This window comes from Oryzias melastigma, unplaced genomic scaffold (genome assembly GCF_002922805.2).
Source record: "Oryzias melastigma strain HK-1 unplaced genomic scaffold, ASM292280v2 sc00328, whole genome shotgun sequence".
NCBI lineage: Eukaryota > Metazoa > Chordata > Actinopteri > Beloniformes > Adrianichthyidae > Oryzias > Oryzias melastigma.
This window is the reverse complement of record NW_023416931.1, coordinates 82776-101185: the sequence shown is the minus strand read 5'-3', so window position 1 is coordinate 101185 and position 18410 is coordinate 82776. Positions and strand designations below refer to the sequence as shown.

The 18410-nt window shown below is 41.8% G+C and overlaps 1 protein-coding gene across 3 annotated transcripts in view; it reads right to left on the bottom strand.

Moving 5' to 3' along the window:
* Window positions 1-4182: 4182 nt before the first annotated feature.
* Window positions 4183-18410, bottom strand: part of suco (SUN domain containing ossification factor) — a 61483-nt gene continuing 47255 nt past the window's right edge. For all 3 annotated transcript variants that reach the window (XM_024261821.2, XM_024261819.2, XM_024261820.2), the window contains 11 exons: window positions 18310-18401; window positions 18079-18144; window positions 17117-17200; window positions 15252-15324; window positions 13828-15138; window positions 13627-13714; window positions 13441-13545; window positions 11620-11774; window positions 11309-11400; window positions 10629-10684; window positions 4183-5118 (listed from right to left, as the gene is read on the bottom strand). In XM_024261821.2, the coding sequence (XP_024117589.1) occupies window positions 4585-5118; window positions 10629-10684; window positions 11309-11400; window positions 11620-11774; window positions 13441-13545; window positions 13627-13714; window positions 13828-15138; window positions 15252-15324; window positions 17117-17200; window positions 18079-18144; window positions 18310-18401 (2656 nt within the window). In that variant the 3' untranslated portion in view covers window positions 4183-4584. The remainder of the gene's footprint in view (window positions 5119-10628; window positions 10685-11308; window positions 11401-11619; window positions 11775-13440; window positions 13546-13626; window positions 13715-13827; window positions 15139-15251; window positions 15325-17116; window positions 17201-18078; window positions 18145-18309; window positions 18402-18410) is intronic.

Below are 18410 nucleotides of genomic sequence, written 5' to 3'. Positions count from 1 at the left end.
TCTTTTCTTAAACTATAACCACCCAATCTGTCAGAAAACATTGTAGATGTACCGATAGTAAATTATGTCTTGCTTTGTAAATCAGTTGTAGAATTCTGTGTTCTATTAAATCAAGAAGTTTTAGTATCTTTGATTGAAGAAATAATTGATTAGTGTGATGGTGATAACTTACATTATGACGTATTCTTACTGCTCTTTTTGTAACAAACACAGTTTCAAAGAAGTTTTGCATGTACTTCCCCAAATTTCTGAACAGTAGGTTAAGTACGGCAACACAAGAGAATTAAATAGTATCTGGCGTGATCTGAGGTTCAGAATATGTGTCACTTTGGCCATGACTGAAATACTTCTTGATATTTTTGTTTGTAAAGAACCAATATGCTGCTTCCAGGAAATCTTGTCATCTATTGTCACGCCCAAGAATTTGACATGATTCACTGTTTCTAATGTTACTCCTGCTATTCTTATTTTAATTTTCTCTTTTGTATTGTTTTTACCAAAAAACATGATTTTAGTTTTGTCCAAATTAAGTGATAGCTTGTTTCTATCAAACCAGTCCTTTAGATTATACATTCCTCTGGTCACTTTAGCGAGGAGTTCCTGGATATCTGTGTCAGAAAAAAGGATGTTTGTATCATCTGCAAATAATACAAATTTCCTTTCATCTGATGTTTTATTTATATCATTGATATAAAGGTTAAATAAAACTGGCCCAAGCACTGAGCCTTGAGGGACACCACACACAAGTCCAGAACTGTTGAGTTATGGTCTCCCATTTTCACAAACTGTTTCCTGTCTTGTAAATAGCTTTTCACCCAGTCTAAAGCTGAACCTCGCACTCCCAGTTTATCCATTTTATGAATTAGAATGTCATGATTTATTGTATCAAATGCTTTTTTTAAATCTATGAAAACTATTATTGCATATTGGTTTTGTTCTGTGATATTAGTCATTTCCTCCGTTAATTCCATTAAAGCCAGCGATGTTGATCTGTTTGCTCTAAAACCATAGTGGCTGTCTGTAAGTAAATTACATTTATCGATGAATTTGCAAAGTCTATTTTTAAAAAGTTTTTCCAGGATCTTAGAAAACTGAGGGAGGAGGGAGACAGGCCTGTAATTTGTGAACTGATGTTTATCTCCAGATTTGTAGAGTGGGATTATTTTAGCAGTTTTCATTTTCAGAGGAAATTGACCATTCTGGAATGATAGATTGCATATATGAGTCATGGGTTTTGAAATTCCTTCTATTACCTTCTTGACTAACATCATGTCAATATCGTAGGAGTCTGTAGATGTTTTGTTCTTACACTGCTTAGTGACTTCAATTCTTCTTCCTCCACCTCTTCAAGAAAAAGAGTATTAATATTACTGTCTGTTAAATGAGGACCTTTGCTTAATGTTGGAATTTTCTTAGCCAGACTTGGTTCAATATTTGCAAAGAAGGTATTGAATAAATTAGTTATATCTTTTAGATTTGTAAGTGTGTTTTCCCCATCTAGAAAATGCTTGGGATAACTTTTATATATTGGAGAATTTCTAATCACCGTATTTAATATAGTCCACCATTTTTTTTGGATTGTTTTTATTGTTCTCCAGTAAATTATAAATTTAGTTATAAATTGTTATGCTTTATAAATTCTTTGTATATATTTTTTTTCTTACAGGCATTTTTTAGTCCTTTGGTAATCCATAAACTGTTTGCATGTTTAACTTTACTTCGGTAAACCTGTATTGGAAAGTTTTTATTATATAATAGTTTAAATATTTTTTTAAATTCATCATATGCTTTCTCTACATCTTTTTCTTTGTAAATTATGTCCCAGTTATACTCCATCAAATCCTTTTTTAATGCATTCAAAGACTTTTCAGTTCAATCCTCCTTGATTGTAACCTGTTATAATTTTCCAATTTCTTATACCTGATGTCATAGGTTGCAAAGAAAACCTCTAAATCGTCTATCAGATGAAAAGCATATGGGCTGCTTTGCACATTCTCTGAACTTGGGCACCAAAACACCATGACAGGTTTACATTTGATAGGTCCTAATGACTTGAAATAAAGTCAAAACAGACACGGAACTGAAATATTGTTTTTTTATATTGAATTATCAGAATAATGCATGACCAAGCTGCATGTGGCTCTGAGGTCTGACATAATAAAGAAAAAAGGTTCATACTAACATACAAAGACAAATTGAAAGACGACACAGAACAAAAGGTTTTATTTTGAAAGAGTTCACAGTTTCTAATGGCACTACAGTTTTGTTGTAACTTAAAATACTGTGTTGCTCACAGAGAAGGTAGAAAACCCGCAAAAAAACACAAGGATTCATAAAAGGTGCAGAATGAGCATCTCTGTTTGCCGTTATGGGTTGGAAGAAATCTCTGAAAAGACTCGCATGACAAGCAAAGTAATATCACATGCATACAGTTTTAGACAACATTGTACAAACAGATAAGGGGAGAGGGGTTTGTGGAACAATAATAGTGTTTCAAATCAAAATAAGCTACATTCCCTTTATTGACAAATTATTTTGCTCCGTTTAAAATACCAAAAATAGAGTGAAGTGTGAAGATGTGAGCAGAAGGAATACATAAAGAACAGGAATGCGCTTCATATTAGTAAAGGGTGGGGTGGTAGATGCAAGAGTCATTCAGTGGAAAAGAAGAAGCAACAAAGGCTGAAGTTATGGAGAGTAAAGTTCTGTCTGTGTCCAAAGCAACCACATGGAGCCTGTCAGAAACCAAACTGAAGATCCTCTGAACTTAGTCTGAAACAAACATGGACTCCACACCGACAGCTGTGTGGAGACGAGTCCCATCACTACACATTCAGAGCTCCGCAGAGCAGAAGACAGGATGCATGCAGAAGCTGCAGGGTGATGGTCCTAATCAACACCAAATCAAAATGTCTTTTATCTGCTGGAGGTAAAATATGGCTGCAATTATGACCCATTATCTTAGGCTGAGGCAAACAATACCAGAGAGAATAGTAGAAAAGAGTAAAAGACATCCCCTGTCAGTACCTCAGGCCACTATTTTTCTGTAACAAACTTCACAAGTAAACTTTTGAAAACCAGTTGCCTGGACTAGAAAATCTGTTCTCCTTTAAATAAATAAATAGATAAATAAAAGGGGTGCGTCAGGCTCATCTGCAGAATCCCAGGGGTCACATGTGTAAATAATCAACTGTCCCGCCCCGTGAGCTTCTGCAGAGTCTTCCACTTAACTGACTGAAGGTCCAAAACCTCCAACCACATCGGAGGGAAGTCCGAGTTTTTACAGGAGGAAATAAAGGCAGCTTACCACTCATTTCTACAGTCAAAAACCTTGAAAGACAGAAGACATTTGGACCCAGCAAAAGGGGAATGATTCATCATGAAGGATCTACAGACTGCTGCTTTGCTTTAGGACATTCATGAGATGCAGAATTGAAAAATCTGCAACTAATGTGGGTTTTCTTCATTCAGCTCCTGTGGTTGGCTTGAGACAGGCCGACAGAGAGAGACAGACGAACAGAGAGAGGGACATACCGACAGAGAGAGAGACAGACAGACAGAGAGAGAGAGACTGACAGACAGAGAGAGGGAGAGAGAGACAGACAGAGACGGACCGTTAGAGAGAGACTGACAGACAGAGAGACAGACAGAGAGAGAGACAGACCGACAGAGAGAGAGACTGACAGACAGAGAGAGAGAGACAGACCGACAGAGAGTGACAGACAGACAGACAGACAGACAGAGAGACAGAGAGAGAGACAGACTGACCGAGAGAGAGAGAGAGAGACAGACAGACAGACAGAGAGAGAGAGAAAGAAAGACAGACAGACAGACAGACAGAGAGAGAGAAAGAAAGACAGACAGACAGACATACAGACAGACAGAGAGAGAGACTGACAGACAGACAGAGAGAGAGAGATAGAGACAGACAGACAGACAGACAGACAGAGAGAGAGAGATAGAGACAGACAGACAGAGAGAGAGAGAGACAGACAGACAGACAGACAGACAGACAGATAGACCCAGTTTAAAGTCTAATACTGTGGTCCATGAGTCCTTCAGGGCCAAAACAGCATGAAGAAGATGAAATGTTGGCAACAGAAGGCAGAAGGAAACAAAGACATCATATTTCACAGTTCTCTCATTTGGACTCAAAACAACAACAAAATCCCCTTTCAGAGTTTCAGAGTGTGGGTTGAAGTTTCTTCTTCTCAGAGACAGTAAAAAAAATCCATCATCAATTGTCGTAGTTAGTGGACCATGTGCTTATCAAAAAGGGTTGGACATGTCTGACACTTTCACCCATCGTTTTCTTGTGTGCATTAAAACTTCAACATACATACAGGTTTCTTAAGAAAACACAGTCTAAAACAGGTACAAAGGCACATCACCATAAACAGGTCTTTGACTGGAGTGAATAAGGGCTGAACAATCTGAAGCAATGCAGCCACACCCTCTTCATATCAATGTTGTGGGAAATGTTCAAATGTTCATGGGAAATGTGGTTCTTTGGGATTTGCTAATATCTGTTTGCCTCACATGTCTGCTAGTTTCTAGTGAACAAACCGTTCTTATTGTGACCTTTTAAACCCGTCCAGAGACCACTGTCATCTGAATGGTCCCCACACTCATCTCCTTGTTTCCCTTCATGAGCTGCTGCAGAGCGGGCAGAGCGCCTCGTCCTGGCATGTGAGGGAACTGCAGCTCTGTTTGTCTAGACTTTCGGCGCTTCATCGAGCGCTTCTCCTGGCGGGATTTGGCCGAAGACTGACTGGGAGGAAAAGTAAGGGTGTGGCCATTGCACAAGCCAGCGGAGGGGAAAGTGGGAGAGGGAGGAGGAAGGCGGCTGGTGTACGACTCCTCTGAATGAGTGGAGGAGCCGCAACTGCTCGTCTCGGTCAGAAACTCATTCGGCCTGCAGGGCGGCAATAATGACACCTCCTCTGCAGGTGGAGTGGGCAGTGGTAGAGGGGGAGGTGGTAGAAAAGGGGGTGGTGATGGAGGGAGGCATTGGTTGAAGCCATCACACTTGGGACCTCCATTTGCCAAGACTGCAGAGGGATCAAACGCCTTCAAGGTCTCCACTTTGTCCAGGGACTTTGTCTTGCAGCGTTTTCTCTAGAAAAACAGAGACATCACAGAGATGAGGAAACTCTTTCAGTCTTTTTCATAAAGATCTGATGCTAAAACACACCATCTTTGAGGAACAAAACCCTTTTATGACATGGATTGTAACAGTTAATATTGAAGAATAAAGTAATACTTCCAGAAGGTAATACTTATTAATGGAGCAGTGTTTTCATTCAAGTGTTTTTTGAGCCAAGGTACACTTGATCTTTGCCTAAAACCACAAGACACAGCAGCAACCAAAACTTATGGAAGTTTTTTTAGCTCATAATTCAAAGTTTTATGCATTTTTCAATTGACAATTCAATTTGCAAATTCATCATGCAATTTGAGAATGCATTTTGCAATTTGCAATTCAATATTCAATCAGGCTTGCAAAATGATAATTCATTTCGTAATTTACAATTCAATATGAACATTTACAATTCAATATCACAATTTTACAAAATTAAATATTGAATAAAAACAAAATCAATTGCATTCTATATTGTCATGGGTTTTTGATGTCATAATTCAAATGACTATGAATTTTACAACTTACAATTCAATATGCAATTTGGTCTTTCATTTTGAAATGCACTTAGTAATTTACAATTTTATTTTTAAAATTGACATTTCAATACATGGTTTGGTTTAAATTCATTTTAAAGTATCTTTAAATCTATTACATAGTAAAATCCCACGCTCTGTTTGTTGCAAAACTCAATTCATCATGCAAAACAGCGCCCCCCGCTGTAATGCATTCTGTTTTATCCAGGCGCTCCAAGTCGGTCAAAACCATAGACATAACATAACATAGACTTGACTCAAACTGCTTTGCATTCTGTCAGACGGGCGGGGCCTTCCACCCCTATGTATGCTAAATCCCGCCTCCACTTCCTTTCGACCAATCAAAAAATAGTAAAGACTCAGCTAAGCAATGGAGTTGTTTGTTGTCGGAGGTTACAGAAGAGAATGCTATCTGCTAAAGAGTTAGCTTCTATCTGGATGACTTACACTACAACCGCTGTGTGACAGCTCAAAGAGATTTTGGAGCACAACTTTAGGGCTGCTGTGAACTTTAAGACAGCGGTCCCCAACCCTCGGGCCGCTGACCGGTACCGGTATCGGTCCGTGGCACGCTTGGTACCGGGTCACAGACAGAAATAAACGTGCGGTCGGGCGCGCTAGTTCAATGATTTTGACAAGTCTAAAGGTTTAAACTTAGCCTTTGTGGTTAAATTCCCCTTTCACTTCAAAGTAGATGCTAATCAAACGCTAACTTTAGCCGAGTCGGAACTTTAAAATGAATTTAAACCAAACCATGTATTGAAATGTCAATTTTAAATATTGATTTGTAAATTACTAAATGCATTTCAAAATGAAAGACCAAACTGCATATTGAATTGTAAGTTGTAAAATTCATAGTCATTTGAATTATGACATCAAAAACCCATGACAATATAGAATGCAATTGATTTTGTTTTTAATCAATATTTAATTTTCAAAATTATAATATTGAATTGTAAATTGCAAAATGAATTGTCATTTCAAAAGCCTAATCTGAATATTGAATTGTCAATTAAAAAATGCATTTCAAAATGAAATGTCAAACTGCATATTGAATTGTAAATTACAAAATGAATTGTCATTTGAATAATGGCGTCAAAAACCCATGACAATTTACAATGCAATTGATTTTGTTTTTATTCAATATTTTATTTTGTAAAATTGTGATATTGAATTGTATATGTTCATATTGAATTGTAAATTACAAAATGAATTATCATTTTGCAAGCCTGAATTGAATATTGAATTGCAAATTGAAAAATGCATTCTCAAATTGCATGATGAATTTGCAAATTGAATTGTCAATTGAAAAATGCATAAAACTTAGAATTATGAGCTAAAAAAACTTCCATAATAACTGTCAAATTAAACTGTGGGAAGCGGTGCAGTTTGTGTTGAAGTATGATCTGAGTTGGATTTTGTTGTAATAACTGAGGCACAAAAAAGTTGAAGTTGCAGCTGTGAGAGCAGCTGAGATTGTTTTCAAAAATATTGTCAGATAAATTAGTAGAGAATTAGCCCAGATTGTTGCTTTTCCCTTCAGTTTGATAAATTGCAATTTCATGTCACCTTACAAAATCCAAATGAAACGACATGGTTATTTATTTCGTAGATACTTCTTTTTTATTACTGTGCAAGAGCAATTTAAGAATAAATAAGTTATTACAACATGCTTGATAACTTTTAACGTTATATTCAAGTTTAGAAGTTTAATTGTAACTACACAAAAACGTGAACATGCTAAAGCTTTATTAGTTTTTCTTTTGTCTAAAATCAAAAATGTAACTTTTAAAAAAAAGTGTAATTTATTATTAGGTGATTCAATTGTTTCATTTCTGTTTAATGTGCCTGTAGGCCACTGAAGCTGAATGTCGTTTCCTTTATGTTGTCATTACTTCTATTTAAACTCATCTGTCAGAAAGACTCATTTTTTCTCAAAAATACAATTAAGTATAAAATACCACAAACCAAATTGACCACAGGAAACATTTAAGATATTTTCCTGCTACACTGATGTCATCATGGGTTCTTATGGGTTAAAGTCTCAAACTGAATTTGCCCTTCAACCCAGACCTGATCAGAAAGCAGCAGTTTCTTTTCTAAAGATGACTTGGACCAAACTCTGAAATCTCTGACTGGAACTCCTGTGTTCTCCAACACAAACTCAACAGTTTTCTTGCTGTCATCAAAAGGATTTACAAACTGTTAGGACAGATGTTTGCGTTTGTTCTGCTTCATGACAGCTAACAGCAGTGCAGTAAGAGACCCAATACCCCAATGCATCATGGGAAATGCAGTGAAAGCAGTGGCGCTGAGGTCAGACTGACTCATGTCTCTGAGCTTCATTATTTTATTCCCCTTTTACTGGATCCCGCATGAAGCTACTAGCACAGGTTTCTCAAACTCGCGGCCCGAGGGCCATCTGCGGCCCCCGGGATGATAATCTGCGGCCCCAGTCTTCATATGAAAGATAAATGTTAGTGCGGCCCACAAGATTGATATGAATGACAGTTGTTGTGTGCAGAGCTGAACGAACCAATCACGGTGAGGTATCTGGCTCTGGAGGGCGGGACATGGACCCATGAAGCCCCTGAAAGTGCTTTCACACCGAACACGATTGGCGTGCCCCGCCCCTCTTTTACCACGTGACAAATTTACAGCTTGCCGCTTGTCAAAAAGCGTGTTTCCTAACGAATGCGGTGATGGGTGTGGGAGGAGCTAGCAGCTCCATCTGTGGATGTCTCTCTTAGAATGAATGGGCAGTGGTGGCTCCAGAAATGTTTCCTGGGGGTGGCCGCTGGGGGGCCACTTTAAATTTTAGGGTGGCGCTCCAAAACATGACCTATATTTTCTAAAGTCATTCTACTAAACAACCTGTAGAAAAATATCATAACATATCAGCTGATATACTTTGATCTATTGTGTCTATATTTCATGTTAGTAATGTGCATAGACGAATAAAAGGACAGTTAACATTTTGAGTTGCACAAAAATATAACTTTATTTTCCAATTAGACAGGAATCACCATGGACTGTGATGGTTGCAGAAGATTTTGTGATTTTTACTGAGAGCAGCCATGAAACAGTGGGACTGAAGAAAAGACAGGAAGCAGAGCTGGAGGTAGCAGAGATGAAGATGCTGAGGTTCTCTTTGGGAGTGACCAGGATGGATAGGATCAGGAATGAATACATCAGAGGGACAGCACATGTTAGAGGTTTTGGAGATAAAGTCAGAGAGGCCAGACTGAGATGGTTTGGACATGTTCAGAGGAGAGACAGTGAATATATTGGTAGAAGGATGCTGAGTCTAGAGCTGCCAGGAAAGAGGTCTAGAGGAAGACCAAAGAGGAGGTTTATGGATGCAGTGAATGAAGAGGAAAGGATGCAGAAGACGGTTAGATGGAGGAAACTCATTGGCTGTGGAGTCCCTGAAGGGAAAGTCCAAAATGAAAAGATGATTTAAATACACTTAGGAGAAAAATGAAATTCTCCATGGAAAAGTTATAAAAAAGTAACTTTAAAAAAGTGCATTAGCAGATGAAGATCTACTTGTACTCCATGGAATGTTCCTCTTTATCCATTTCAAAATCATTACAACCGTTGTTGTTACACTTGGTGCTATCTTCTTTTGTCTTTCCCTCATACTCTGCTCAAGTTTTGCTGCTATCGTTGTGCACTTCAGAGCCTCGTGCACGAGATGGACTACTTCCACGTGGGTGAGTGATGCGCACGAGCAGAACCTCAGTGAGCGCGCTGCTCTCAGCTCAGAAATGGAGGCGCTGTTGATACAGACATTTGAAACTGAATAAAAATAAAAGTCTTTCCTTGTTTCCCTCCACAGTAGTGATGAATTCTGTCTTTTCTCAGAGATTCAGTTCTTTGGTTCACTGTAAACAGCGGCTCTTTCTGCTACCAAATGGATTTTTAGGTTGTTTTTCTTATATTTGATTTATTATCAACTATTATGTAGAATTATCCCCAAAATCCATAACTAGTACAAACATGTTTTTATTCACATTCCCCCCAAGGGGGCGCTCCCCACCATTTGAGAAACACTGCTCTAGTCAGTCAGTCAATATGTGGTTTCTACAGTCGTCTGTATCTGCTGTATGGTCATTATTATTATTTTATTTATTTATTAATGATTGATTTTTTTATTCATTATTTAAATGTATTTTTTTCACTATTTTGTGATAAAAACAAAGATATTTAAGAACATTAGAATGTTTTATCAGCGATTTTCTTCTGAAAATCCTGAAGCGGCCCAGCCTCACCCTCCGCCTCCAGCGGCCCCAAGCTGAAACGAGTTTGAGACCCCTGCTCTAGAAGTACCATGGATGATCTGTGATCCATACAGATCCCTGGACCTGGTTCTGCACAGACGTATGCCGTGGATTGCCCCCCCATCTCCTATCCCCATCATTTGTCACTGCTCAATGCTTGTCCAAAATAGTGCTTAGATACCAGACGCTGTGTGTGGGAGGAGCTTCCATCAAAAGCTTTTCTCTCCCTCCTTATGAAAGACACGGCAGATGTTGAGAAATCTGGTGCTTTTCATTTGAAGAGCTGAAAAAACTCCTTTGAGTGGGATTTCTTTGATGAGCACAGAGCTAATACTCTGGTGATGTGAATGTTTTCACATCAGGGAAAAGGAATCATTGTCCGCAGCATAACCAACCATCTCTCATGGATACACTGGTTGAAAAACACTCATTTACACCACACTATTTTGCTTGTGTGTAGCCCAAAACAATCTGCTAGAAAAAAGGTCTTTCTTCAGTTAAGAGCTGGTATTACAGAGAAATCAGAGCTGTTGGCTGAGTCTCAGCAATTCTCAACTAAATCCTCATCTTGCCTTGGCTGCTGAAACATGACCTGGAGCCAATTCCCTGCTCTGTTAGACACTCTCAGAACAAACAGAACACACAGCACTTATCAAACAGACACTGTACCTTTTTCTCTGGAGAAAACCTGAGAGGTTCTACAATGTACAAGTCATCTGGACCTACTGAGGAGGGGAGAGAGGGTCAGGTTAGTGATGGAATGGCAAACTGGAAAACATATATGTCAAAAAAACATTAATCAAACATCAATCATGGTTATGACTTTCACCCAGACAAGAAAAAAAAAAAAACGTTTCATTTCTGAACAGTACTTGTACACATCTAGCAGGAGACAGCACTGCTGTGGGGAGAGCAGCGTCCAGTTACCAATGACGCGTCCAGCCTCAAAATGGAACAGCACGGGGAGGTTTAGCTCCTCCTTGCTGCTCAGACTCACTCCAAAGTCAGACCTCGAGGGCCGGTGTTCTACATGTTTTTCAACCATCCTGCTATTGAAGCTCCTTATTGGTCAAACACACCTGATCCAGGTAATCAGTCGCAGATAAGGCAGGATTTCTGAAGAAACAAGCAGGAGGCCGGCCCTCGAGGCCTGACTCTGGACAACCTGCTTTAGACTGTTTAAGGGAAACTGTGAAGGTGTCAATTCAAACATGGGAGAGGATGAGACTCCACATGGCTAAGAAAAAGGCAGCATGAAGGATCTGTCAGGATTGAGTTCAGTCTGTTCTTTCAATGTGGACGGATGTAAGAAGAAAAAACAAACCTGATGTGTAGTAGAGACATCTTACCTTCTGAAGAAGGAAGCTGAAAGGATTTGGAGCGAACAAGCGGACACGTCACCCGGCGCTTCAGGCTCATGTCATCATAGGAAGAAAAGCATCTGCCAAAAACACAACCCACAGGACTGACTCATGCTCACTTTGAGGCCTTTTGAGCTCGCAGTCGGTAGCTGCAGGACCGGAATGACAACATTTGCTATTCGGAAAAGGCAAGTGTGGAAACAATCCAAAAGGTTCCAGGAAGCTCAAAAGCAGCTGAACATTTCCGCAAGTTGAAAATACTGATGAAAATAAAAGGGCCCAGAGAAAGAGAGGCATACCTCTTGGGGCTGGGGTAATTGTTGCTCTTGGGATGGGCAGCTGCGTTGGTGGGAGAGCTGGGTGTAGAGCTACGGCAGCACTGCAGACACAGCAGCAGCCCCAGCAGCAGACACAGAACCAGAGACACCACCAGATAGCTCTGACGGTCCGAGACCTGCAGGTTCAACAAGTCCATGAGCCACAAGTCAATGCTGTACGTCTGAGAGACGGGTTTCACTCAAGTCCCTCAGCTGGGTAGGCAGAAGACAACAATCTGACAAATCCAGATCTCCGAGCATCCGTTTGGAATCCAGAGAGAGTTCAACAATCCGAGGGTCCAGTGAAGGCCAGCCTGATACTCTGAGTATTTGAGTGTGTTTGCAGCAGAATCCAAACACTTTCAAAGTAAAGAGGAAAATCTTTTCAGATGAATAGAGAAAACTTACAGATAACACACAATTGTAGTGTTAGTCCTTTCTCGTCTAGTTAAAAAAAAAAAAAAAAAAAACATCCCATGAGGCTTTGCTTCCTCTCTGACATACTTCAATGAAAGAAATGTTTTCTACCGTCACAAAGCATCATCTGGTCATAAAAAAATAAAACAACATTTGTGAATCTCATTCCACTCCAATACTACATGAAAATTAGGTTATATTTGATTCTCTTTGTGTCTAAATTTCTGCAGAAGTTTTTAAAAACCTGCATATTTGGCCATCATGAGGGCTGAAACACTTTTGTAAACTAATACAAACAGTGAGGTGTGCAGTGGCTTTTTTCTGTTTTACGCCGGAGTCACACCTGACGCGAGAGCGCCGCGAGGCGGCGCGGAGCGGAGTGCGCGCCGATTCGCGGCGCTCTATTGGTCACACCAGACGCGATTTTTTGCCGCGACGGTCGACAGGCGCTTCTGCTAGAGCTATTGCTATTTTTTTGCCATCATGGGTAATAAGTCATTAACCAGGATATCTCCCCGTGTTTCTGCTAAAAGGAGATGGTCTCTGCCCCTGTTGACACAGACCCCGCCCCCCAACTCCGCAGTCGGCCCACTTCATTGATCGGTTGCGCGCACGTGCGTGTCTGTCTGTTCTGTTGTGTGTCTGTGTGCACGCACGCGCTCCCACGTGTTTCCGTCGGTAAATTAATAAACTCAAAATATTACCTGATGTTTCTTCCAAGAAGAACCGCTCCTCTGCCTCTCTCTTGTTCAAACGCAGCCCCGTGCCCCGCTCCAGTGTGCCCCCACTGCCCCGTCTGCCCTGCTTTTTTTCCTCCAAGAACCCTGCAGCCCAGCACACCCGCTCCGGAGATCTGTAGTGTCCGGGGTGGGGGCTCTTGCGCACGCGTATCTGTGTGTTTTGATTGTATGCATATTTTCATCTCTACAGTCTGTTTAGACACAAAAACATGATCACATTTATCAATCGTGGCGTTTTATTGTGAAAAATTGGTTCTTATTTTGAAAATAAACCGGATTTTCTCATGTATTTCGACGCAACTTCCTGCCAGTATTGACGCGGAGCGCTCGCGTCGCGCGGAAGAAATAGGCCAGACGCCGAAACGTTGCGCTGCACCGCGCGGACCCTCCGCGCCTGGTGTGACCGACGCCATAGGTTAACATGGGCGCCGAATGGAAGCGCACGCCGTTCCGCGGCGCTATCACGTCCTGTGTGACTCCGGCGTTAGAAGCCAAACAAAGTAACATCTAGGAAGAACAAATCTGTTCTGACTTTATTCTCTCTCCTTGCAGATCTCAAACCAAAAGGCCGTGCTTTTGTGAGGTGCAAACGTGCCGAGTCTGAAAGCTACTCCTGCATGAGTTGGAGGAGAGCAGGGGTGTTTACCTCCGTCTGCAGCTGGCTGACGGTGGCTGAAAGATTAAGCATCAGTTTGGTGATGTTCTCCAGCTGGGTCTGCAGGACCTGGATGGAGTCGGTCTGCTTCTGGTCCTGTTCAGAAACCAAAACCAAATCAGCACCTGTTCAGTTTGGGTGAGAATTTAATGATGAATTGAGTTTAAAGGTCATGACCTGCTCAGCAGCTATGCGGGACGTGTTCTGCAGTTTAGTGATGGTTTTGTTGAAAGCTCTTTGCATCTCCTCCATCTGTTTACGGTACCTGGAGAACACAGATGCAAACCTTTCAGTGCATTTCTGCTCTTGTCCTGTCCAGCAAACACATTCCTAACACGACTCTGACGTTTATTTTCTTCAGTTTGGTTTCCAGCCCACCTCTGGCTGAGCTCCTCCAGGTATCTGCTGGACAGGCTCATGTTCATCTCCAGAGCTTTGATTCTGTTGTTCAGCCTCATGAACACACTCTCCTTCTGACTGGACCCATGGACCGCTCCTCCATTCAGCAGAACGCCGTTCCCACTCGCCGCTCCACCACTGTAGTCCCCTGCATTCTGCAGCTCTGCATAGAAGTCCGTAGCCCCCCGCTGGGTGTTGCTGCCCGCCCCGGGGCTCAGCAGCTCCTCCTCCATACCATCCTCCGACTGAGGGAGTAAGTCTCCCTCCACGTGGACCTGAGGAGCCTTAGTACTTTGTCTGTGCATGTCCCCCCCAGTGTCTGCAGCTGAGCTCAGTGGTTCTGGGTGGCCATCGGATGGTGTGAGGGAGGCTGTCAGGTCAGTGGGAGGAGTCTGGAGGTCTTCAGGCCTGGCTGCAGTGAGCAGCAGCAGAGCGGGCTGCTCGCTGACAGCGGAGACTGCAGCACCAGCAGGTGTTTCTGAGGACAGAGGGGCGGAGCTGACTGAAGGAATGGGGGCGGTGCTGCTGGCCTGCTGGCTCTCCAGGATCGAGCCAGCCTGGAGGGGGGGAGTGGCTACAGCGACTCTGGATGCATCCTTTCTGGAGGGTGATGCTGTCTTCTCCGGGGTGGGGCGTGTCAGGGACACGTCTGTGAAAGTGTGGGGGGGGATGCTGGAGGTTCTGCTGGGCTCCAGGATAGGGGGCTCTGCAGTGGGAGCTTTGGGAGGGAGAGTTCTGGGGTGGTCATCCGTGCTGGGGGTCTCAACCACAGTCCCCCCCTCAGTATCAATCCTGACAGAGTCCTCAGACTCTGGAGCCTTTTCTGTCAGAGGGAGGGGCTCCAGGGACGGTGTTGGGACAGAGGCAATGATCAAAGGAGGGATGTGCATGTTGACACGTGTCTGAGGGCGAACTCCTCTCCTCTTGAGGCTGCGGACTCTCTCCCTGGCGATCCTGGCGGAGCAGCAGTGGAGGAGCAGCTCCGGGAGAGTGGCTGAGCAGCACAGAGACGGGGAGGGGGGCGGGGCAAGGAAGAAGGGGGGACAGAACGTCTGGCTCTCCCACTCTTTCCCATCGGCCTCCTGTCTTATTTTCTCCTGGTTTGTCTCCTCTTCCTCTGTGTCCTCCTTCATCAGAGTGACTGTAGACTGCCTGGGCTCTTCTTCGTCTTCTTCTTCTTCAACTAAAGTGACAATCTGTCTGACCTTCTCTGCTTCAGATGAAGAAGAGTCCATTGAGGCGTGAGAGCCCTCCTGGGCTGCAGACTGCTCAGAGTTTGTGGATTCCGGTCTGTAAACCAAAAACAGAAAGATTCAGGAGGATGAAACCGTTGAACTTGTTGGATCCTAGTGCTTTCTTAGTGCAACATGAATCTCTGTGGACGGTGGTCGACTTGTTCTTACACTGTGGATTCATGAAGAGCTGTAGCTGCAGGATTTGTGACCTCCTTTGCGCTACCCTCAGCTGTTACATTACCTGCACAAAAGATAAAAAACTCAAAAAAAGACACAAAACATCTGGCCACCATGTGAGGGTGAACACGGCCCCATCTCACATCCTGTCGGCGGGGTCCGCTCTGTACAGCATGGCTGTTTGGGAAAGAGGAAAAACTCCGGTCTAATTAAACTCCCTCCTCTCTCCTTTGGGAGTTGCAAAGAGTTGTTCTAACCAGGATCACTGTTCAACATTTGTCTCAAAAATTGTTAGCAAAAAGAAAAAAATCAATAAGCGTGAGAGCAAATGATGCCATCAAAGAAGAGTCCTGTCTGTGCATCTCTGTGGCACACAGCACAGCACTGTCTCTGTCTAAAACAGACAAAGTTCTGGCTGTAGAAGCAAACTCACAAACGTCTGCGCTGCAGAAACAGCAAACTGCTAAAGTAGGTCACACAACAACACACTGGCAAACACAACAAATGGCTACACTACAGAAAACAGAGTTTTTCCAAAAATGCTTCAAAGGAAGTTTGAAAATGATTAATAATTAGAAAGGTCAGATAAGATATCAGTTCTGGTTGTGTTTTAAGCGTTTTCTTTTGATCTGATATCTTTTGAAATGGTTTTTACATCTGCTCATGTCTCCAATCACGTTTTATGCACCACGTTTACAGGACCAGACAACAATCCGAGGATCCCAGCCACTATGGGTCCAAATGATGCTCATAGAACCACAGCAACCCGTGTACTTGATGGTGAGAAGAATATGAAGAAGACAGAACGTTGTGCTTTCTTGGAGGGATGTTGTTAAAAATGTGTAAATGAACAAGATTATAATGTGTGCCAACAATCAGCATCAGCATGAAAAGGCATTCATTTTGGATTCTTTCACTAATGAAATAGAAATACAAATGCATTAATTTTGCTTTTCAACTCTTGTCAGTTCTGATAGATACAAACACGTCTTGTACATTCACTTCAATTGTCTGACCTGTTTTCTATGACCAATTCAATCTATATATATTCAATATATTTTGCTTGACTTCATTATTTACAGGTGAAATCATTCCACATCTTAGATGATAAGAAGCTTTTCCACTTTTAGCACAATAAGTCCTTTCAAGTAGAAATTTCAATGTATCAATAGTGAAGAGAAGAGGCGTTTGGAGGGATTTGGGTGGTCTCTCTCTCTCTCTCAAGATCTAGGTTCCTATTAAGGTAAGCATGTGCCAATACAAACAAACTCAAATAAAACACACACGAGCTAGAATCACACACACACAAGTTTAACTCACACACACATGTAAAACTGAATGTGAAGTTGCAGGAAAAAGAGGAACACGTGAGGAATATGTGTACTTGTGGAATATAATGTGAGAACTTGCTTGACAAAAACCTTAACTTGTGTGTAAAAATGTTACATGTGAATAAAAACCACACACACAAGATTTAACTTGAGGTTGTGGGGAAAAACACAACTTGTAAGACTGTGTTGGAAAAATCTGTACTTGTAGCTTCAGTTTTCTTCTGTAGAAGAGTTTCACACAAACACTTTTTGAGTCTCAGAGTGTTTTTGACATTTGACACACCCCCATGTGAAGATATGTGACAAAACTGTGTGTGCGATTCTAGCTTGTGTGTGTATTATTTTCGCTTGTATGTTTTGGCACATATTTACCTTAATAGGTTCTACAGCACACATCAGCGCCAGCAGAAAGAAAGCTCTCAAAGTAGGAATTCACTAAGACTGGTAGCTAAAAAAAAAAAAATGAAAGAGAAGCTAAAGAGAAAAGAAAAGTCAATCTTCAGCTGAAGCTTCAGGTCTGCCTACCTTCCCGCTCTGCTCCACCCTCTGGTCGTGGTTTGCCGCCCAGCACGTTGGCAGCAATATTACTCACCATGTCAAAAATTGCATCTACAGAAAAAACAAACCCATACACATTTACCAAGCAGACTTAAAGACGGCACTTTGAGGATTAACTGTAAACGATTTGACATGGTCTTATATCCTTTTCATTTTTGATCTTTTCCTTCCTGCTCCTCAGCTGCTTAAAATTGTGGAATATCCATAAGCTCAGATCTACTGTACACTTCTACCTTTGAAGACAATACACAGAAAAATAGAACATAAAATTTGGACATGTTTGGGGTTTCAAACAGAAAACATGATTAAGCAGAGAGCTGAGGTGTATTAGTATGAGAGTAGTTGAAAATGGGGTGTTTGAAAAGTTCCATCAGACTGAATCGTCTGAATACAATGAGTTATAAAGTCGGTTGGGTTTCCACAGCGTCATTTCCAAGCCCTAAGCTGTCATTGTAAAAGCTGTTTCTGCCTTCAAAGAGTTGAAATGTTAAGCAATAGTTTTTACACAGTAGAGCACGTGTCAGAGTAGAGGCCCGGGGGCCGAATCGGCCCTCTGAGTGATCCTATCTGGCCCTCTGGAACACTTTCTCATTCCTGCGTCGTCACATTTTGCCGTTTGGTTAAGGACCCACCGCGTCAAAAATGTACGTTTTGGGTGTCGCTAAGTCCTCATTTTTTGACATCTAATTAAATCCAGGCTTCCTAACCTGCGGGCTGCAAACCAGTACCAGTCTGGTACTGGGACAGTTTAGTTCAGTTTCAGCGTATTCAAACTGTAAAGTGTGTTTTGGATTTTGGCCCCTGTGTGATTGAGTTAGACACCCCTTCTGTAGAGGATGTTTCTGCACTGAATCATTGTGGTCATTTTGTTGCCGTTCAGTCATCAGTGGAGTGGTGTAGTATAGGGGTGAGCGTGCATGCATACGTACTGGTTGCTGAACCAAGCAGGTTTTTGGAAGTCTTGTCTTCTGAAGGTTGATAACCAGGAGGATAGTCTAAAATGAAGGTCACAATGTGTTATTAATGTTATTAAGTTAAGTACAGCTCCAGCTCTGGAAAGGTTGAGTCTTTTGAATTGAAATAAATGGAAACTACAGACATTTCATATTACATGGAGCAAAGTATTTGATTCAAACCATGACAAAGATTTTTATACACACCATAGTCTTCATCCAGGTACTCTGGTCGCTCTGAGGGATACTGGGAATCTGCTATCTCCTCATACTCCTCCACCATACTAGTACCAAACACCCTACACAGC